This window comes from Artemia sp. Qi Xiang Cuo, chromosome 12 (assembly GCF_049724085.1).
Source record: "Artemia sp. Qi Xiang Cuo chromosome 12, ASM4972408v1, whole genome shotgun sequence".
Classification (NCBI taxonomy): Eukaryota; Metazoa; Arthropoda; class Branchiopoda; order Anostraca; family Artemiidae; genus Artemia; species Artemia sp. Qi Xiang Cuo.
The window spans coordinates 19,478,746-19,502,953 of NC_142805.1; the positions used below are offsets into that span (position 1 = coordinate 19,478,746).

At 33.8% G+C, this 24,208-nt stretch overlaps 1 protein-coding gene across 1 annotated transcript in view; it reads left to right on the plus strand.

Annotated features, from left to right (window-relative positions):
• LOC148945869 (two pore calcium channel protein 1-like) overlaps positions 1 to 24,208 on the plus strand; it is a 175,617-nt gene that overhangs the window by 149,158 nt on the left and 2,251 nt on the right. Inside the window, exons 12-13 of the mRNA XM_089097826.1 lie at positions 20,619 to 20,770; positions 21,368 to 21,740. Coding sequence (XP_088953952.1) covers positions 20,619 to 20,770; positions 21,368 to 21,740 — 525 coding nt within the window. The remainder of the gene's footprint in view (positions 1 to 20,618; positions 20,771 to 21,367; positions 21,741 to 24,208) is intronic.

Here is a 24,208-nt window from a genome sequence, read left to right on the forward strand (position 1 = left end):
TCCGCCTTTTACTAGGTTGCACCTAGAGCTGTAACCATGATTATCTGAGGGATTACACTGTCTCCGGAGAAATCTTCATCAATTAATATTCAAACTTGGAGTAACTTTTGGAGATTAACAACCATTATAGAGAATGGATTTTATACTTTTGTTTTGTGCTTTATTCTTTCGGTTCTTTGCTGTATACATTTTTCGGACAAATTATTCTTCAAAGAATAAATTGTGGTAGAAACTTGTAAAGTAAATACAAGTTTTATTTTAATTTTTTTTAATTAAAGAAAACTGAGAAAAGTATCTAAGCCGACCAACCAAAACATTTACTTTAAAACACAGCACAACAGAAAAAATATTGATAGCATCATGAAATATAACTTTTGATTTTGGTTACCATGGGGTGCGGTTTGGCTTTACTAGGTTGCAGGTACAATTGCAGCCATAATTTTATAACCACTCCACACACCCCCACACTCTTTTCAGTTACTACAAGCTATAGTTTGTTTTCACTGTAATTCTTTAAAACAAGCCATTAAACTGCTCTCTATGATGTTCCAGTGCCGCGCTATACAAACAGGAAAACGCCTATGGCTTTTTCTTACTTGGAGTAGTAAGAGACGACACTCAGAGAATAAGGCAGCTGAATAAGTTAAAAATGTGCTGCGGTTTTTCTTTACTAGATGTCTTTTTCTCTAAAACCATGATACCAATGAAACTTATATAATTATTTTTATAAATAACTACACTGAATAGCTTGTAAAAATTTTCTGAAGAACTGAAGCCTGATGTCTCCGGAGGGCCAATTACTCCCATACCCCCTTCGAATCCCAGTCCCGACACTTTTTTGAAACTTTCTCAAGACACCGGTGTTTGTTACATAATAGGGAGAACTTTCAGGGCCTTGCCAAATCAACAGGCAAACGTACACGTGACCTCATAGTTTTTGATTGCAAAAAACCCGCGGGGGGGCGGGGGGGGGGGACCTTGAGAGACCCTCCCCAGTAGGGAACCTTCAAGACACCGGGTCCCTTGCAACCAACTCCAACGGGAGACCTAGCATTCAATTTCACCGGGCTCCTAACAACCATTTACAACGGGGGCCCTAGTGGGTAATTTCAGCGGGGGCCCCTAGCAGTCGATTCCAATGGGTTCCTAACATTCAATTCCACCGGGACCCTAGCAACCAATTCCAACGGGGGGCCAGCTAGTCAAGTGGGGAACCCCCACTCGTAACTGAGAATGACGTAATCTCTCATGACATGCTAGAGATTAGGGCCTGTGGGGATCCCTCGCTTGCAACTGAGGATGACGCATTCTTGCGTGACATGTTAGAGCTCAGGGCCCGTGGGGAACCCCCTGTTGTAACTGAGGATGACACATTCTCGCGTGATATATTAGATGTCAGGGCCCGTCAGTCATGCGAGAAATCCCCGATTGTAACTGAGGACGTCACACACGTGGGATGTTACGTAATACTTTCAGAGATATATCATTTTATTCAAGATTTTTCTCCCCCTTTTTTCTTCGAGACATTTTCTTCAAGACTTTTTTCCACAGGGAACTTTTATAATCTAAAGATTTTTGTCCGCTTTAGGAATCGAAAGAGATTTCTCCACCAATGGAACAATGCCTTAACCGGCTCGACCAAGAAGCAATTGATGTTATCCGGGTTGTAGTGGTAGCTAGCAACCTAGTAAGAGACGATCACGTCCAATGTTAAGAAATATAAAAACCCATAACTCCTAAAAAAAAGAGTCAGATCAAAAACAAAATTACACCATTAGAACCGCCTTGTCCGAAACCCCTATATAGGAAACATTCTATCCCTTGGCTTGAACAGCAAAGGCAATACATTGGCTGGAAAATCAAGAAAAGTGGCAGCTACTACAGCATTCTGCCTAAACGGCATCTTTTTTTTTCTTTTTTTTCCACAGATAGCTCAGCACTGGAACATCGTAGAGAGTTGTTCAATGGCTCATTTTAAAGGAAATTAATTGGTTTAAAAACGTTTTCTAATTAAAAAAAATATTTTTAAATTAGAATCAGTTTTTTTTACGAAAAACTGCATATTTCATGTTAAAGACTGATCAATGACGTCAGGGTCATAGGATGTAGCCAGGTCGTCTCTTGCTATTCCAATTAAGAAAAAGCCATAGGCTTTTTCGAGCCTTTAATTTTATCACACTGAGATTACTTGACTCTTTGCATCCTTTTATATTGATGCATGACGTCATAATATATAAAGGCTTATATATAATATGTTACAGCCATAAATGGCGTCATACAAAACAAAGAAGATTATTCTGTTGAATATCCCCCTTTATAAAATCATGATGATATCACTTACAAAATTGCACACCCCCCCTCCGCACAAAAATGTGAATTGATGCAACTGGATATATTATGTCAGGATTTTCATGTAATATCAAGAGTTTAGAAGGACGTTAGCCAAGAACCTGATACTGCATCAACCTCTGATAAAAAACAAAAGGTTCTGCGTTATGTTTTTTTTACATAAAAAATCTATCATAAATGGTGTCAGCCCAGATAATGAAATTGACAAATGTGTAAAAATGTTCTGCGGCAGGAATTAAGCCTCTGACCTTTGGAGTAGAATACCAACAAGCTATCCACTTCACCGAGCAGCCTTTTGAGGATACAATTTTAAAATAGTTTATTCTATACTTAAATATTTTTCTTGTTTGTAATTATACTTAGGAGAAATAAAGATCTGGGTTGCAGCGGTAGCAAGCAACATAGGTACAATTAATCCGGGTTGCAGCGGTAGCTAGCAACCTAGTCTAGGTTGCAGCAGTAGCTAGCAACCTAGTAAGAGACGATCACGCCCCATAGTAAAAAATGAAATAGGTCATAACTTCTAAAACTAGAATCGGATAAAAAAAGTGCAGTATTAGAACTGCCTTGTCCGAAACCCCTATATAGGAAACTTATAGTCCCTTGAACAACAAGAAAAGTGGCAGCAACCAGGATATTCTGTATATACAGCATTTATTTTTGTTTCTTCTTCTTCTTTTCCTCAGATAGTGGGGCACTGGAACATCGTAGAGAGCTGTTTAATGGCTCATTTTAAAGGAAGTTGATGGGGCTAAAAAAATTTGCAATTAAAAAAATGTTTTTTCATAAAGTCATTATTTTACGAAAAACTGCATTTTCATGTTCAAGAGTGAAGTCATAATCGTAGATATTTAAACATCATAATAGAGAGCTGTTTAATGGCTCTTTTTAAAGGAAATTGCTGTATACATAAACCTTTTGTAATTAACAAAATAATTTTTAATAAAAAATAATTTTTTTACGAATCCAGGTTTCAGCAGTAGCTAGCAACCTAGTAAGGGACAATCATGCCCCATAGTAAAAAATAAAATAGCCCATAACTACTAAAACTAGGTTCAGATAAAAAGCGAAGTATACTATTAGCACTGCATTATCCAATACCCCTATGTAGGAAACTAACTGTCTCTTGGCTTGAAAAACAGTCTGGGTTGCAGCGGTAGCTAGCAACCTATTAAGAGACGATCACGTCCAATATTAAGAAATATAATAATCCATAACTCCTAAAATAGAGTCAGATCAAAACAAAAAGCAAAATATTAGAACCGCCTTTTCTGAAACCGCTATATAGATAACTTTCTGTTCCTTGCCTTGAACAGCAAGGGAAATATATTGGTTTGAAAATCAAGAAAAGTGGCAGCTACTACAGCATTCTACCTAAATGGCATATTTTTTTTCTTTTTCTTTTTCACAGTTAGCTTGGCACTGTAACATCATAGAGAGCTGTTCAATGGCTCATTTTAATGGAAATTACTAGATCTAGTGCCATTTGTAACTAAATTTTCTTTGATTTTAAAAAGAAACTATTTTTCCACTAAAAACTGCATTTTTAAGGCCAATCTTGATGAATGCCCGCTATCATAACCGCTAGTTACAAGCACATATGCTTACCATTGTACCATCGTAGTTAAGACTACAGTATTTATATTATGACAAAGCAAAAGGTAGTTAATTTGCCTGAATAGTGAAGGAAATCCATAGGCTTGAAAAACTAGAAAAGTTGCTTGAACTACGATATTCTGCATCGAGAGTATCTTTTTTCCGTTTTTTTTCACTCATATAGCTGGGCACTAGGTAGTACGTGCTTTTGTAATAAAAAAAAAAAAATCAATGTTTTACAGAGAAGTGCATTTTCATATACTAGATGATGAATGTCGTCATAGATTCATTAGAACTATGACGTAAATAAAATAACGCATGTAATGACGTTGCCTGAGATGAACATGGTTATAATTCTGACGTCTTAATACAAGAAGTTATGACGTCAACGTTTAATATAAATAAAAGCAGTATTTAGAACATAGATCAAATAGCAATAAGATCCTTTCTAAGCGAGTTAAACACTTATATGACGTAATAAGTGAATGCAATATTTATACACGTTTATCTTACGATTTTTATTTTTTTATAATGAGGAACCAACTCTTGCCTATAATAACTTGTATAGACGACTCAACTATAGCTTAGGCTTGTACATTATGTTTAAAGTCAATAAACTAAATATTCCCTTTAATGGGGAATCGAACCCCGGTCATTTACATAAGGGATCGATACTGTACACGGGAATTTTGTAAATATCATCGGTATCATTGTGTTATTGACAGCTGAATTAAAAACTAAAAGAAATCGACCCCGGGTGGCTTTGAGCCACCAACCTTCGGTTTACGGCCGATCGTCCCAGCCAAATGCAAAACGACGCTTGAATTAAAGTTGTAAAATTAAAAACATGATATATAAAGGATCAATCTAGTTCATTGTAAATGGGGATTATGTAAGTTTCATCGGATATAGCTGAAACCTGGTAAAGAACAAACCAAGGCGCATAGTAAATAAGAGTTAAGGTAATACAAGAATCGTCTCTTGCTATTCCCACTAAGAAAAAGCCATAGGCTTTTCCTGTTTGTTATCCGGGTTGCAGCGATATTTAATAAAGTTAAATAAAAGATCAATGTGGTTCATTACAAATGGAGACTATGTAACTTTCATCACATATAGCTGAAACCTAGTACAGAACAAACCTCGACACATAGTAGCTAGAAGTTAAGATAAAACAAGCATCTTCCGAAAAGTTTTACATAATTCGGGTTGAAACGGTAGCTACCAACCTAGTAAGAGACGATCACGTCCCATAGTAAAAAATGAAATAGGACATAAATCCTTAAAATAGAGTGATCAAAATCTGGGTTGCAGCGGTAGCTAGCAACCTCTAAGAGACGATCACGCCCAATAGTAAAAATAAAATAACTCATAAAAATAGAGTCATATCAGGCAAAAAGAACATTATTAAAACCGAATTGTCCGAAACCCCTATTTAGAAAACTTACCGTCCCTTGGCTTGAACAACAAGGAATCCGGGTTGCAGCGGTATTTAGCAATCGGGGTTGCAGCGGTAGCTAGCAACCTAGTAAGAGACGATCATGTCCAATGTTAAGAAATATAAAAACCTACAACTCCTAAAAAAGAGTCAGATCAAAACAAAAAGAACAGTATTAGAACCACCTTGTCCGAAACCCCTATATAGGAAAATTTCTGTCCCTTGGCTTGAGCGGCAAGGGAAATATATTGGCTTGAAAATTAAGAAAAGTGGTAGCTACTACAGCATTCTGCCTAAACGACATCTTTTTTTCATTTTTCTTTTTTTCTTCCACTGATATTTTCATTCAGGGAATACCTTCTACGTGATAACCTATTCCACGCACGGTGAATTTTCTGCATAACCCCTAGAACGATTAATCTATTGATTACATTTTTCAAATGTCTGGAATAATTCGCATACAGGGATAAAATCGATTGCTTGAAACTGGTTACATTTGACATGCACCTGCATGTTAAAACGTTATTAATTTCCTAATTTGACTTAGACAATGCTTTGTAAGACACAGACTTTTTATTGTACATAAAAGTTTTATTGAAAAAAAAGCATTATAAAATAATGAAATCACAGAAGAAAGCAGTTAAAACTCAACAAACGGAAAAACAAAACGTGAAAAGCTGATACAGGATAGAATATGATTTTGACTTACACAATATAGAATATGACTTAGACAATGCTTTGTAAGACACAGACTTTTTATTGTACATAAAAGTTTTATTGAAAAAAAAAACATTATAAAATAATGAAATCACAGAAGAAAGCAGTTAAAACTCAACAAACGGAAAAACAAAACGTGAAAAGCTGATACAGGATAGAATATGATTTTTAATAGCAAAATATCTGGGATATGGCTTAGGAATGTTGAGGGGTGCCATATGACTAGTCATAGTATGGCACGGGGGCGTGAATTGACATGGTGTATCGTAATTAATGATCTTATTTCAGCTGAAATTCCGAATTCCAGCGATCCATTATTAAGAGTATTAGTCTTAAAGTGAATGATTTATAATCCGTGTGGGAATTTAATCCAAATGCGAGTTGTATGATTAATAAAAATGGAAAATTCTACTGCCGCTTCGGTTTTACAAAGCAGTACAATTCAGTCATGTCTCTAGCGGATGCTGAAAAAACAAAGTATCGACGTCGTTATGATCCCAAATTAGACGAAATGAATAGTGAAGAATCTTCACATGACCGTGCTGTTTATGGAAAATATTCTAATAATCCTCGAATTACTCCTGATAATCGTCATTTCACCATATATAAACCTCATATGCTTCAAATTTACCAATGTCACATAACTGTCGAATATGTCGGAAATATAGGTCCAATAAAGTATCTATATAAATACATCTACAAGGGACATGATTGTGTTTCAATAAAGATTGTTGAAAATAAACTGTGCATGGTTTACAATGAAGCAACAACCTATGTAGAAGGACGCTGCATTACATGAACTGAAGCATTCTGGCGACTATTTAGTTATGATATCCAGAAAAAAATCCATGTCGTTCAGCTTTTAGATGTTCATTTGCCAGGACGTTATCTAATGTAAAATATCAGCCAAGCCCAAGAAGATTTGGTGGATATTGGACAGCAAAGCTCAATGTTGGAAGCGTTTTTTCGACTCAACAATTCGCTGAAACAAATGCAAAACAAGGAATTTCTCTATTATTGGAAAATGCATGGAAACTGTGGATGGAATGGGATTACCAGTACATAGGAACAAAGAATCCATCGATTAAGGGTCATTGAACAATTCAGAACGTAAATTTTGTGGCTTTCCCCGAGTGCTTATATTTACGAGTACTTTTGTATCATGTGAAGCCTGCAAAAGGTTTTGAAGATCTTAAAACAGTTGATAACGTTGTATAGTCCACATAAAAAAAAAAACATGCCTGGCTCATGGCCTTGAATCGACGATAAACAGTGGTTCGACCCCCTAGAAGAATCGGCACTGTTCAAAATGCCTTCTGTAATGCGAATTTCATTTTGCTTGCAAGACGAAATAAATTTATCTAAAGATCTTGCAATAAAGCGTGCTTATCGTATTATTGCATCGAAGTTAAATACGATGGCAATAGGAGGTCAAAATTTTAGTATTTGGGTGGAACGATACGGCATGGACAACATTGAGACCCATGAAAATAACCAAAGCTTGGAATTTCCAAATTCTAGTGAGTCAGCTGTCACTGGAGATAGTATGTGTCGGCTTCTGTAAGGAAAATAGCTTGAAAATGTTGACAATATTTTACTGACTGTCGATCCTAATTATTTTGGGAAAAAATATTTTTTCATAGAAGGACCAGGCGGTAGCGATCAAACATTTGTTTATAAAACCTTGTATCACATTTTTCGTGGAAAAAATTACAAAGTACAATGTATGGCTTATACAGGAATAGTAGCAACTTTATTTCCAATTGGACTAACAAAACACAAGACCTTCGGCTTGAAAGTTGCACTTTCCTCAGATTGTGTTTTCTGTATGAGACCTTGTTCAAGCAGAGGTTTAGATTAGCTCAAATAGATGTTTTCCGACTTGACGAAGCACCCTTGCTTCCCAAGTATGGCTTACAAAACATGGATCAGTTGTTAAGGTCCATTGCAAATCTAAACCTACTATTTGGTGGGAAAATTTTAGTTGCTGGAGGTGATTTCCGACAGTGTTTACCAGTTCCACTCCGAAGCAACTGCAGTGAAACCCTCGATTTATCAATAAAAAAAAGTCATCTTTGGAAGAATTTCAACCATGTTTCCTTTAAAAAAAATATGCGGATCAATCCTGAACAGGAAGCATTTGCAAAGTACATCCTCGAACTGGGAAATGGAAATCTTTCTAAAAATAAAGTTTATGAAATTGAATTATCGGAAGACATAATTTCCAGTGGCAATTTAGTTGAAGAAGTATTTGGAGAATGTTTGTCTAAACAAAGTTTCGATTTAAGGAAGGATCGAAATATTTTATCTTCAGTCAACAAAGAAGTTAGTAGAATAAATGCGAAAATTGTCCATCGCCTTCCAGGGGAATACAAATCGTATAAAAGTTACGTTTCTGTAAAAGATAAAGAAAGGGGAGGCATTGAATTTACTCCAGAATTCATCAATTCAATTGACACAGTTGATTTACCACCACATGACTTAAAAATAAAGAAAAATACGATATTTATGCTTTTGCGTAACTTAGATATTTCAGAAGGGATGTGTAATGGGACCCGTCTTATTGTTACTGAATTATGTATCAACATAATTAAGGCGAATATAATTACTGGGGAAACATCAGGTAAAGAAATCTAAATATCCCGAGTTACAGTGGACTCTAGTAAAGGTCAACTTGGATGTACTGTTCAACCACATCAATTTCCACTTCGACCTGCATTTGCAATGACTATGCATAATTCGCAAGGGAAAACTTTTGAAATTGTTGGTGCCGACCTTAGTACTCCAGTTTTTAATCATGAAATGTTATACGTTGCATTTTCTCGTGTGAAAAGACAACCTAGCTTAAAAGTTCTGCTACCACCTGAAAGTGAACGAAGAACATATAACGAAGTGTGTAAGGAAGCTCTTACTGAAACGTCTTATTGTTAGAGTGATATTTCTTTTTTGATCATCAATGCCTACCATACCTTTGTAAAAAAAACAAAGGTTCGGCTATATGTATTTCATAATGACGAAAGATAAGCCGAGGTAAAACGAACGAAACTAGTTGAAAATGATAGCGATGATTATAAGGTTTTGGATTTTAACATGGATAAGGTCATCAAAGCCTACCATACCTTTGAATATCAAAATCTGGATTAGATCAATCGTTGGAAGAAAAATAATTTTTTGTTTCGCCATATGAGCAATTAAAAGTAACAAAGGTTCAGTGATATGTCTTTCATAATGACAAAAGACAAGCCGAGACAAAAGAAGAAGTTTTTGTCCCACCACCTGGGCAATTAAAACAATCAAAGGTTTGTTGATGTGTCTTTCATAATGAAAAAAGACAAGCCGAGGCAAAAGTTTAAGGTCCAATAACAAAAACGTAATTGTTCAAAGGCACTGCTTCTAATTTAAGGTCCATTTGAACGTCATGACATCAAGAAAAAAGGTTCAAATTGTCTGCGTTTATAAGACAAGCGACAGTGAGAACCCATATATAGAAGCCTGCCGCGTGCCGTATATATATATATATATATATATATATATATATATATATATATATATATATATATATATATATATATATATATATATATATATATATATATATATATATATATATATATATATATATATATATATATATATATATATATATATATATATATATATATATATATATATATATATATATGTAATATTGTCTTTTAAGAACAGTTTCTTCAGTTCTTGAAAGAGTTTGAAATTCCTTGTAAGAAAACGTATCTTATTGGAAGCAAATAACACAAACGAGTTAAATACCAAATAGTGCTGAATAGAGGGGGATGAAATAAAGATTCCCTTCGTAACATGTCTCGTATTATATTCCCTTTGTATTATGTCATAAAAATTTCGTTCGTATTATACCTTATATTTTTAAGAAAAGTTTATTCAGTTTTTGAAAGATAGAAACTCCTTTTGAGGAAACTTATCTTATTGGAAGCAAACAACACAAACGACTTAAATAAAATAGTGCTGAATGTGATTTTCCAGTCAATTATTCCTGCACAGACAAAAGAAGGATGGAAAGAAAAATCCCTTCGTAATATTTTATTGAAAAAAAAATGAAATTTATGGAAATCCAGATGTTTGTGCTCAATTTGCAATTTTAGCTTTAAACAATAGACCCTTCTATACAGGGAAACATTCCCCAATTTACTATTACATGCCCAAGGCTTGAACTTTGCGGATAAAGAGGGACAGGGGAGCTATTGCCCTTTCCTACGTTTTGAAAAATGCCCGTTTTATTATTTTTACTGAAAAATGGGCAAAAAACAAATTCGCCCTTCCCTAGATTTGAAATATACTTTTTTTGTATGTTCATTTTAAAAAATGGGAGAAAAATCCTTGCTCCGTTTCTTTGCTTTTTTGAATTGACGTCCATGACGTTGTATATAAGTGAGCTCGATCTATGTAAACTATGGAGTTCTGCCATGTTTTTAAAAGTATTTTTGGTTTCTACAGAATTTAAGAAAAGTAACTAAAAGCTATTTCAGTTTTTTTTCAATTGTTTGTATAAAAAGGTCTTGTTGGAAACAATAATAACACAAATGGGCTAGATATTAAAAAAATAGCAGCAATTTTTATATTTTTGTATAGAGGAAGAAATGGGGCAAGAAAAATATGTTCGGAAAATTTTCTAAGACAGTTTATGAAAATCCACGCTAGTGCGCCTCAGATGCACTTTTTGTTTCAATCAACAGACTCTTCACTGGAATAAATTCCCTGTCTCTTCTTTACCTCCCTGTGTGCCCGAGCTCTTTGGACCCATTACAAAAAACAAGACACATCAGTGCTACCCATGCAAATCAAGTGATTTTCCTCTCAAATTATGACCGGTCAAACCTCATCAAAGCACACAAAATACCACACTATTGCAAAAATTTCATAAGTACTCGTACTTTTTTATTATTGATGGGATGGGTAAAAGAGAACTCTGTGAAATCTGCATACTCTTGGCAATCTGCATCCGCAAAAAACTCAAGGTCTATTTCGGCACAAAGAGAATGAGAGACTCATTTAAGTTCCCACGCTCTTTTTCCTTTTTTATTAAATTATCACAAATTGATTCAAACGTTATTCACCTTCATGCCTATTTATATTAATCACCTACACAAAATATTTTGAATTTCATATAATTTCTCTCAAACTTTGTATAGGTCAATACAATTATCAGTTATTTTGTTTCGTCAAATGTTATGTCATGGCACAAAATATCAAATAGAACACTGGAAGTTCTGAGTCATCATCTTCTTCTGAGTCATTCTGAGTCATCGTCTGTGTTCTGAGTCATCGAACTTCCAAAACTGGAAGTTCTGGAGGTTTTGAGTCATCGTCATCAGCAGAAATACTAAAACAAAACAATAAAGACAAGTAATATATATATACAAAATTAAATAACTCAACATCGTTTATTGCCCCTTTTTTTCTCAATACAATAATTCTTTGGTATAGTTTCCATAATTTTCTTTCTACGTGTTGTATCATCATCATGTTTTGGTATATTTAAACCTTAAGGTTCAAAATGTTTTTATACATTCTTTTGAAGAGTCAATGCAGGGATTTTCTAGAATAACGTCCCCATGAAGATCGTTCTTGTCTTTTGTCTTTGTCTTTTACATATTGTCTTTTACATATTACACATTTTACATATTTACATATTGATCTTGTCTTTTACATATGTTTGTAATTTAGTAAATTGCTCACCTTTGCCTTACTAATAAATATGAATGCTTAATGTTGCGGCTGTTGGTAATTTTTCATGTAGAGCAAGAGGTGCTTTCTAGAATGAAGGGCCAACCCACGGGCAGAGACAGGGTCTTTGTCCCAGTTTTGGCAGTGTGGTTTATGTCGGCAGCGTTCATTCATTCATTATGGTCCATGAATTTCGATTTAAAGTTATCACTGTTGTTCTATTTACTACCGAATATCTGTTGCATTTTTATGAATAGCGGCATACTGAAACATTTGGATCGTATTAATGACGGATATTAATGAATTCTAACGAAGTATATTAACAGAAAAGATTTTTGAAAAGTTTGCTTTTTCGAAATTGGCGTTTAAAAAAATGTACCAGTCTGTATATTTTGCCACTCAAATTAATTTCACTTTATAGTTTTTATACGAATGGGAAAAAAACAGGATCCTTTGTTTGGATGATAGCGATTTTCGTTTGTGTTTTTAGTTAAATACCGTTAAGATACCCAAGTATTTAGAGGTGTAGAGGACACTAGCTACTAAGATTCTGATTGATATGTGTGGGTACCACACTTCATTATAAACAAAGCTGACATCTCCAGTTTCCATAACCTTCCCCCAACCTAACTCGGGCTAAGGAATAACCAGTCGAAGGGCATAGAAAAGTAACTCCCATCTAATTGTAAGTTTGTGCATTCTGGCCGCAAAAACTTAAACGTTATTCAGCAGAAACGTAACATGAACTGAACTAAAAACACCTAAATTACAAGGTAAAATCATCTCTTTTTACGGACCAGGAAGTTTTGACTAATTAGAAGAGCCAGTTTTCATTGACCCTCTGGAACACAAATCAGCAACATCCAGAGAGTAAAATCAGTTAGAACAAATTAAGTCACTTAGCATGGTACCTCATCTCTAAGGAATGCTATAAGCCAACGTGTTGTCGACCGGTTTGAAGCTTTGAAATATCCATTCATTTAAAGCACAACTGAAAGCGAATCAAAGGGGGAAAAGGATATTTATCTGGTAATAAAATGGATGACACACTGTGTTATCCAATCCAACACTAACCACAGTCATTTCCTTTGATTTCCTAATAACACAAGAGAGTTTAAAGTCGTCCTAATAGTACAAAAAAACGTGTTAATTACATCTAGTTATGCAGTTTAATTGTTATATTGCTATTTGTTAAAGTAATGTAATAGTAGGGAAGCCTTAATATCTTCGAGGCGACACCACTGCTCCCATCTATAATTTAGTCTAACACTGACGGGCTATAATCTATTGAAGGATTATTGATCGAGTCTAATGGGGTCAACGCCCCCCTTTTTCAAGGTCGATTTATTTGTTGTTTCTAGGTGTAATGACTCCGGGGCGGAGTTTGCACATGCGCATTGACAGGAAGAGATGTATTGATCTTGGACAAGAGGGGAACTGGATTTCTGAGAAATTGATTCTATCTTCGACTAGGACAAGAGGGGAAGTAGATTTCTGAGAAATTGATTACATAATCGGCGGGGAATTATTGATTCACGAAAAGGGAACTAAGAAACATTATGGCTTCTTTGATCTTTAGGTCTGAGGGATAAATGGTCTTTAGTGACAGAGATAAATTGATATTCTATTTTTAAATATGGCTTCTCTGATCTTTAATGATAGAGATAAATTCGGGAATTCTATCGAAACCTTAATAGTGTAGCTAGGAACACCTATGAGATGAAGAGATTAACGCGGGAAATGATTTCATGGGAATTTCAAATGTGACAACGCAGGGATGTCAAAACAAAAGGAACACGAAGAAATTACATTTAGGGATTATTTGGGCGAAACCGTTTGAGACATTTTAGGAGATTTTTTGGGCGGAACCGTTTGAGACATTTTAGAAGATGATTTGGGCGACACAGTTTGAGACATTTTAGAAGATGATTTTAAAAGATGATTTTGGGTGAAACTCGGTGGTTGTTATAATACACAAGTTCCATTTGAACTATGTTGTGAGGTGCCCTACCCCAACCCCAAAGGGCCCACGGGCTCCCAAAGGGCCACCAGTGCCCCCAAAGGGTCTCCCTGGTGCCCCCAAAGGGTCTCCCTGGTGCCCCCAAAGGGCCCCCAGCGCCCCCAAAGGACGCCCCGGTGCCCCCTCCTCCCCCAAAGCGTCCCCCCGGCGCCCTCCGAGCCCCTTTCTTCCTCCCTCCCTTTTTAATTTTTTTAAGTTTTTTCGGACTGAATTTTTTTAGACTTAGAAATTATCCAACATTTATCCGGTTTTTTCTTTAACCCATTGGTATAGAGTTTTAGCTTAGAGTCTTAGCTTAGTTTGATTTAGAGTTGAATTTTAACTTTTTTTTAGTTATGAGATGAAACTTCTAGCCTGGAGTTATAGCGTAAATTCTATTCCAGAATTCTAGTTTAGTTCTATTTAAGAGTTTTAGCTTAGAGTTGTAGCATATAGTCTTCTATTGGAGCTTCAGCCTAGCTTATTATCTTATAGTTATAGTAGGATTTGAAGTTTAGTTTAGTTATAGTTAATAGTTTACATTTTTAGCTTAGAGTTTTAGCTTAGAGTTTTCGTTAGAGTTGTAGTTTAGTTATATTTAAGAGTTTAGAGTTTTAGTTTAGGGTCTTAGCTTAGAGTTTTAGTTGGAGTTCTACTTTAGTTTTAGTTAACAGTTTAGAGTTTTACCTTAGAGTCTTAGCATAGAGTTTTAGTTAGAGTTGAAGTTTAGTTATAGTTAAGAGTTTAGAGTTTTAGTTTAGAGTCATAGCTTAGAGTTTTTGTTAGAGTTGAAGTTTGGTTTAATTATAGTTAAGAGTTTAGAGTTTTAGCTAAGAGTCTTAGCTTAGAGTTTTTGTTAGAGTTCTAGTTTAGTTTTAGTTAAGAGTTTAGAGTTTAACCTTAGAGTCTTAGCATAGAGTTTTAGTTAGAGTTGAAGTTTAGTTTAGTTATAGTTAAGAATTTAGAGTTGAAGTTTGGTTTAATTATAGTTAAGAGTTTAGAGTTTTAGCTAAGAGTCTTAGCTTAGAGTTTTTGTTAGAGTTCTAGTTTAGTTTTAGTTAAGAGTTTAGAGTTTCACCTTAGAGTCTTAGCATAGAGTTTTAGTTAGAGTTGAAGTTTAGTTTAGTTATAGTTAAGAATTTAGAGTTTTAGCTTAGAGTCTTCGCTTAGAGTTTTACTTAGAGTTCTAGTTAAGTTATGTTTTAGTTAAGAGTTTAGAGTTTTAGTCTAGAGTCTAGGCATAGAGTCTTAGCTTAGAGTTTTTGTTGAAGTTCTAGTTTAGTTCAGTTTTAGTTAAGAAGTTCTAGTTTAGTTCAGTTTTAGTTAAGAGTTTAGAGTTTTACCTTAGAGTCTTAGCTTAGAGTTTTAGTTAGATTTGAAGTTTAGTTTAGTCATAGTTAAGAGTTTTAGCTTAGAGTCTTAGCTTAGATTTTTTGTTATAGTTCTAGTTTAGTTTAGTTATAGTTAAGAGTTTGGTGTTTTAGCTTAGAGTCTTAGCTTATAGTTTTGTTTAGAGTTCTAGTTTAGTTTAGTTTAGTTTTAGTTAAGAGTTTAGAGTTTTAGCTTAGAGTCTTAGCTTAGAGTTTTTGTTTAGTTTAGTTTTAGTTAAGAGTTTTGAGATTTTAAGAGTTTGGAGTTTTACCTTAGAGTTTTAGTTAGAGTTCTAGTTTAGTTTAATTTTAGTTAAGAGTTTAGAGTTTTAGCTCCAAGATAAAACTCTAAACTCTTAACTAAAACTAAACTAAACTAGAACTCTAACTAAACTCTTAACTATAACTAAACTAAACTTCAACTCTAGCTAAAACTCTAAGCTAAGACTCTAAGGTAAAAAATCTAAACTTTTAACTAGAACTAAACTAAACTAGAACTCTAACTAAAATTCTAAGCTATGAGTCTAAGGTAAAACTCTAAACTATTAACTAAAACTAAACTAGAACTCTAAGCTAAGACTCTAAGGTAAAACTCTAAACTCTTAACTAAAACTAAACTAAACTATAACTCTAACTAAAACTCTAAGCTAAGACTCTAATGTAAAACTCTAAACTCTTAACTAAAACTGAACTAAACTATAAATCTAACTTAAACTATAAGCTAAGACTCCAATATAAAACTCTAGACCCTTAACTAAAACTACACTAATCTTCAACTCTAACTAAAACTGTAAGCTAAGACTCTAAGGTAAAACTCTAGACTAAAACTAAACTAAACTAGAACTTCAACAAAAACTCTAAGCTAAGTCTCTAGGCTAAAAGTTTAAACTCTTAACTAAAACTTAACTAAACTACAACTTTAACTAAAACTCTAACTAAAACTCTAAGACTCTAAACTAAATCTCTAAACTAAAACTCTTAACTAAACTAGAAGTCTAGCATAAACTATAATATAAGACTCTAAGCTAAAACTCTTAACTAAAAATAAATTAAACTTCAACTGTAACTAAAACTCTAAGCTAAGACTCTAGGCTAAAACTCCAGACTCTTAACTATAGCTAAAAAAAACTTAAACTCTAATATTTCTATTTAGTCAAGTGCTCTAAATTCTTAACTATAACTAAGATAAAGTCCAACTATGCCTAAAACTCTAAGCTAAGACATGGGGCTAAAACTCTAAAGTCTTAGCTATAACTAAACAATACTTCCATATAGGCAAGCACGCTTGACACTGGCTGCTAGCTAGAACTCTAAACTCTTAACTAAAACTAAACTAAACTTGAACTCTAACAAAAACTCTAAGCTAAAACTTTAGTCTAAAACTCTAAACTCTTAACTATAACTAAAATATACTTGAACTCTATCTTAAACTCTAAGCTAAGACTCAAAGCTAAAACTCTAAACTCTTAACAATAACTGAACTAAACTTCAAATCTAACAAATTCTAAGCTAAGACTCTATGCTTAAACTCTCAACTCTTAACTATAACTAAACTTAACTTCAACTCTAACTAAAACTCTAAGCTAAGACTCTAAGCTAAAACTCTAAACTCTTAACTATAACTAAAGTAAACTTAAACTCTAAATAAAACGTTAAGCTATGACTCTAAGATAAAACTCTAAACTTTTAACTAAAACTAAGCTAAACTATAACTCTAACTAAAACTCTAAGCTAAGACTCTAGGCTAAAACTCTAAACTCTTAACTATAGATAAACTAAACTTCAAGTATAACTAAAACTCTAAGCTAAAACTATAAAGTAAAACTAAACTAAACTAAACATCAACTCTAACAATAACTCTAAGCTATGACTATAAGCTAAAATTCTAAACTCTTAACTATAACTAAACTAAACTATAACTCTAACTAAAACTCGAAGATTATACTATAATATAAAACTATAATATCTTAGCTATAAATAAACTAAAATTCAACTGTAACTAAAGCTCCAAGCTAAGACTCTATGATAGAACACTTAACTATTAACTGAAAATAAACTAAACTTGAACTCTAAATAAAACTCTAAGCTATGACTCTAAGCTATGACTCTAAGCTAAAACTCTAAATTCTTAACTATAACTAAACTAAACTTCAACTCTAACTAAAACTCTAAGCTAAGACTCTAAGGTAAAACTTAAAACTCTTAACTATAACTAAACTAAACTAGAACTCTAACAAAACTCTAAGCTTAGACTCTACGCTAAAACTCTCAATCCTTAAATATTACTAAATAAAACTTCAACTATGACAAAAGCTATAAGCTATGACTCCAGGGAAAAACACTAAACTCTTAACTAAAACTTAACTAAACTATAAATTTAACTAAAACTCTAAGCTATGATTCTAAGCAAAAACTCTTAACTTTTAACTAAAGCTAAACAAATTTACAACACTAACTAAAATTCTAAGCTAGGACTCTAATTTAAAACACAAAATTCTTAACTAAAACCAAACTAAGCTAGATCTATAACAAAACTCTAAGGTAAGACTCTAGGCTAAAACTCTCAACTCTTAACTATAACTAAACTAGACTTCTACTCTAACTAAAACTCTAAGCTAAGAATCAAAGCTAAAATTCTAAACTCTTAACTAAAACTTAACTAAGACTACAACTTTGACTAAAAGTCTAAGCTATGAATCTAAGCTAAAACTCTAAACGCTTAACTATAACTAAACTAAACTTCAACTCTAACTAAAACTCTAAGCTAAGACTCTAAGGTAAAATTCTAAACTCTTAATTAAAACTAAACTAAACTAGAACTCTAACAAAAGCTCTAAGTTAAGACTCTAAGCTAAAACTCTAAACTCTTAACTATAACTAAACTAAACTTCAACTCTAACTAAAACTCTAAGCTAAGACTCTAAGGCAAAACTCCAAACTCTTAACTAAAACTAAACTAGAACTCTAACTAAAACTCTAAGCTAAGACTCCAAGATAAAACTCTAAACTCTTAACTAAAACTGAACTAAACTAGAACTCTAAGCTAAGACTCTAAGGTAAAACTCTAAACTCTTAACTAAAACTAAACTAAACTAGAACTCTAACTAAAACTCTAAGTTAAGAGTCTAAGGTAAAACTCTAAACTCTTTACTAAAACTAAACTAGAACTCTAACTAAGACTCCAAGATAAAATTCTAAACTCTTAACTAAAACTATACTAAACTATAACTCTAACTAAAAATCTAAGCTAAGACTCTAAGGTAAAACTGTAAAGTCGTAACTAAAACTAAACTAAACTAGAACTCTAACTAAAACTCTAAGCTAAGACTCTAAGGTAAAACTCCAAACTCTTAACTATAACTAAACTAAACTAGAACTCTAACTAAAACTCTAAGCTAAAGCTCTAAACTCTTAACTATAATTAAACTAAACTTCAACTCTAACTAAACTCTAAGCTAAGACTCTAAGGTAAAACTCTAAACTCTTAACTAAAACTAAACTAAACTAGAACTTCAACAAAACTCTAAGCTAAGACTCTAAGGTAAAACTCTAAGGGTTAGGGGACCTCACAACATTGTTCAAATGGAACTTGTGTATTATAACGACCACAGAGTTTCACCCCAAATCCTCTTCTAAATCATCTTCTAAAATGTCTCAAACTGTTTCGCCCAAATCATCTTCTAAAATTTCTCAAACGGTTTTGCCCAAATAATCTCCTAAAATGTCTCAAACGGTTTCACCCAAATAATCCCTAAATGTAATTTCTTCGTGTTCCTTTTGTTTTGACATCCCTGCGTTGTCACAATTGAAATTCCCATGAAATTATTTCCCGCGTTAATGTCTTCATCTCATAGGTGTTCTTGGTTACACTATTATGGTTTCGATAGAATATCAATTTATCTCTGTCACTAAAGATCAGATAAGCCATATTTAAAAATAGAATATCAATTTATCTCTGTCAGTAACGACCATTTATCCCTCAGACCTAAAGATCAAAGCAATCATATTTTTTCTTAATTCCCCTTTTGTGGATCAATAATTCCCCGCCGATTATGTAATCAATTTCTCAGAAATGTACTTTCCCTCTTGTCCTAGATCAATACATTGTTCCCGTCAATGCGCATGTGCAAACTTCGCCCCGGATTCATTACACCTAGAAACAAAAAATAAATCGACCTTGAAAAAGGGGGGCATTGACCCCATAAGACTCGATCAATAATCCTTGATATCCCGTCAGCGTTAGACTCAATTATAGATGGCAGTAGTGGTGTCGCCTCGGAGATATTAAGGCTTCCCTACTTGTAATGCAACCAATGGTGCCAATTCATGAAAAGGTTAGGGGGGAGGGGCAAATTGATTTTTCAAAATCTATCTTTTATTCAATTCTTTCAAGGAAAACACCACAAAAAAGGCATTTTTCAATGAAAATGCCACCAAAAAGGGTTTTTCTAAATCTATGGGGGAGGTAAAAACTCAATGGGGTCAATGCCTTCCTTTCCTCCTCCCAATTGACGCCACTGAATACAGCTTGAGTGCATTAGAGCTAGTTATTTAGAAACTAGTGTTGTCATCAGCAATGGCAGTTAACGTTGTCAGTATACTTGTCCAGGCGGATCGGTGGGGGGATTTTACTTCTCCCTTTGAGATTGAAAAAATAGTCCCCGACCGGAAAAATAGTGGCTTAAACTTGCACGTGTAAACCCTCATTCAAGTGAATCTTTGTTGTAGTATCTGTAAAGCAAGCAGTAAAGTAAACTTTTAAAGTAAACCGTTGTAGTAAACTTTAGCGTTTAGAGTGAGGTATTGAGGAGGGGACGAACCCCCTCATATACGTAATAATTTGTGTTCGCTTTAAGTTTTAATGTTGCTCCTTACTGTCAGTTGAAAAAACTTTTTTTTATTATTTCTGATTGTTTTTTTAAAAATGCTCGAAAATCGAGCACCCCCTTAATGGAAATTATCTTCACCAATAAAAAATTCCTTCATGGAAATATCCCCCAACGTTTGGGAGGATATACTCTTATTTGGATATACTCTGCCGTTAAAAATGTCTGACTTTTTGCATTTTATGAATTTCTTTTATATCCTGATGTGTTTTTTGATATATATTTTTTTCAGGGTTTTGTAAATAACATGGTGTTAATTCAGGAAAGTGTAAGGGGGGAGGGGTGTATTTTTCAAAATTTTGAAGTTGAGCGGTTTTGTTGTTTTTTTTATTTTTTTCAATAAAAATAACAAATAAGCCATTTGTCAGTGAAATTACCGAAAACATGCATTATTCAAAATCTGGGGAGTGGAGGAATATTAGAGGAAAATGCCCTTCCTCCAATTGGCAGCCCTGCAACAAGTACTTTCTCAGTTAACACAACCGCCCTGCCCTGTTCTCTTAGCAGTCGTTTACGTTAGTTTACCAGAATCATTTCCCTTTCAGATAAAGAAGCGATATCGTGATGTTTTTGGCACAGTATTCATGCTTGCTGATGGACTAGCATCAGCAGCAGTGGTTCTATCTCTGTTTTACTACTTCTTTGCAGTTGTTGGTATGGAACTATTTGGAGGATATGGCATGAAAAATTGTTGCAAGTATGTAAAAATATTTGTTTTTTGTTACTCATTGGTTGAAAGTCATCCTCGTTATCATTAAATTCTAAGCACAATAATTTGATGAAGTATTTTGGCTAAAAAAAAAAAGAGTGACGAAGTTCTTTTAAAGTAATTTTTTATTTAAATTCTTGAAACAGAAAACAAATAGGTGCTTCATTTTTGCACAACTCGCCGTTGAGGTGAGGGAGAGGACATTTTTAAATGATTTCCTGAGCAGTATTTTATCATGCCTAAAATTTGTCTCGTCAGTAGTAGTAGCAGCCGATATTTTGGATAACGGTTTTCTGGATTACTGAAATCCTTTGCAATCATAAAAAAATAAATCCAACCATGAAGTTTTCTGAAAAGAAAAAGTAATTGATATTCTATTTATGCATTTACTGTCTTAATTAATTTTTGGGGTTTGAATCTAAAATAAAAACAGGAAAACCCAGGTACAAAGTGCCTTTTTTCTTTAGCACTGATGAAATAAAAATGAAAATGATGAAATAATAATCCAAATTCAGTACAGATATATAGGGTAATTGTAAAATGTTGAATGTGTAACTAAGACGCTTCTTCTTTTTTTATTTTCAGGAATAGCTCCGTCGAAGATAACTATGTTTATGACAACGTGACAAATACATATGGCTACTACTATTTAAACAACTTTGAAAATATCATCACAAGCTACGTCACACTTTTTGAACTAATGGTAGTCAACAACTGGTACATTATAATGAAAGGCTTTGCATACGTGGCAACAGAATGGAGTCAGATATATTTCATGAGCTTCTACATTATCACTATGGTTTTTCTAAATGTGGTTGTAGTCAGTGTTATCGATGGTTTTATATTTCGGATCCAATATAAGAGCACTATGTCTAAGGAGGAAGAAGAAAAGATGACAAGTCAAGAGCTAGTTGTTACTAAGTCAGAGTTGAATAGTGTAGGTGTTTCTGAAGATGAGGTAAGCTTTTATTGTTTTGTTTTTTTTTAGATAAGCTTACATTGACATTGTTTTTTTTTTCGTTTTTTTTTTCTGCCTTAACACTGGCTGATTATTTTAACTGTCCTTTTTTACTCCTAAATTCGTGGCGCTATGTGCTTCTCAGTATCTGATATCTGCTACGCTTCAACTGCGTTCTATCATTAGGTTTTATATGTCTATTGAAGCTTCTTTTGAAGGAGTCGACAGGAAATCAAAAAATTGTAAAAATTCTGGAAAACGCCCCCAGGAAGATCATTCGAAAATGAAGTGCATCGCCAAAAGAAAATGTTTTTCAGGCATTTAGTTCTTAGTGGTTCAACCTAAATATAATTGGACCGAGCTTTGGGCCTCTCGTTTCGGTTGGATAATGGCGACACAGCGCAATAAAGCTCTAAAGAGGGGGTGGGGGGGGGTTGTCATGTTCTTGTTGAAAAATACTATTGACACTACTTCACTACTTCTATTTACACTCCATTAACACTACTTCCCTATGGACTGGAGAGAGTCATAGGTTATGATTGAACCTGTCCTATGCTTAACGAACTAACATTTGCCGTGTTTGGATTTTTAAATAAAAATATGTCTCTTGATTTAAGTAAGTAACGTTTCATCTTTTGCATCAGTTTCCTACCATTTAGTAAATAACAATTTTTGGGAAATTTAACGCTTAGTTTCCTTTTAATGTTTACTCGTTGAGCTGTATAGAAAATTCAGATGTCAAACTGATACGCTTTTGCCGCGTTTCAACACGAGGTTGAAATTCAGTTGAATCTTCTTTTGAAGGAGGCAGCAGAGAATCCATCAGGGAAAACGTCCGAAGGAAGATCGTTCCAAATTGAAGTGAATCGTTGAACGAAACCGCACTTTAAGTCTTCAATTTTTGGTGTTTGACCTTAAGATAATTGGACCGAGCTTAATGACTTTCTTGTCGGTTGGATAACGGCGAAAAAAACACGAAAAGGTTTTAAAGAAGGTTCTAAAGTTCTAAAAAAGTTCTAAAGGTTCTAAAATAAATTCATGTACTTGTTTAAAAATGCCATCCATGCTATTTCAAGCCTTTCACTAAGAGACTGGAGAGAGTCATGAGTAAGTATTGAACCTGCCGTATTATTAACGAACTAACAAACTATTCTTAGCAGGGATAGCTACCATCCCTGCTTTACAGTGCTCCCACTATCCACAAAGTTTCAATGAGATCAAGGTTAAGTATCTAGTGTTTAAAATTGGGCAGACACGCCTGTATTTTCTAGGGGGGGGGGGGTGAAATCTATTGATTTAGAAAAATAAACATTTTTTTTTTTAAATTACAGGAAACTACGGCCAGAGTCATGTCTCTTCAAGGGATGGGTACACCCATAAAGGACTCCCTGTTTTTGTGCTTGCATAATGTCAATAACGTGTCGTTAAAATTCAATACAAATAAAAATCTCTAGAAAACTTTGTAGTAAGTAAGAATAGGGTGATACACCTTATTATTAGAATTGTGTTCTTACTGTGTGCACTATGAAAAGAAAAGGATCGCTCACAGAGAAAGAAAAGTTCAATTAGACGATTTGTTTAAGTTGGTATGCAATCAAACTGTAATTTGTGTTATAATGTGTTTTGTAATAATTATTATACGAAAATTACTGAATAATTTATTTTTTTTTACAAAAAATAGAAGAAAAAAGACAATCTGGTGCTTTCTGGAACCTGAACAACTCTGACAAAAAGTCAACACAACAGGAAATAAGGGTATCTATCCAGGATTCCCATTGATTCCTCTTTTCGTTGGGATCATAAATAACACTGACCCAAAAATTTTAACCTTTTATATTTTGTATATTTTTATGTTTTTATCTTTGGTTTTCAGTAGTTTTAGGAGAATTGTTTAGATTTGTATGTGTAACTTTAAGATAAATTTATTAGCAGATTGAAAAGTGGAGTCAGATTTTATTTTATCTCCTATAGTTTTTGTCTCAATTTTTTTTTCTTCCGATTTTTCAAAACTTTATCGGCGCTAAAACAAAATATAGCTCTTATCATATTGATTCTTTCTTTAACTCGTATTTTATTATAAGTATAGCAGAAGTAGTGACTACTGAGTAGTGTCATTTCTTACTCGTAAAGTTCTGTCTAGGAATAGACTAGTTTGTGTAATCATGAGGGGAGATATGTCTAGAGTAATGTAGTAATCGTATTATAAGATGCCTGGGATGTTCGTCTTCAAACCCACAGAAATAAAATTGATGTGATAAGTTAGGACTGAACTGTCGGAATAGAATCAGTTTGGTTCCTTGTGGTAGGACAGGGTGGTTGATAAGGTGGGTGAGGGGGATATATGGGTATTTTAATGGAAATAAAATTACAATTTCAAATGCAGAAAAAACAATATCCTTGAAAAGAAACATTTCTTTTTAGATTTTCACGATTGGAGATTGGCCTACCAGTTATATCCTATATCCCAG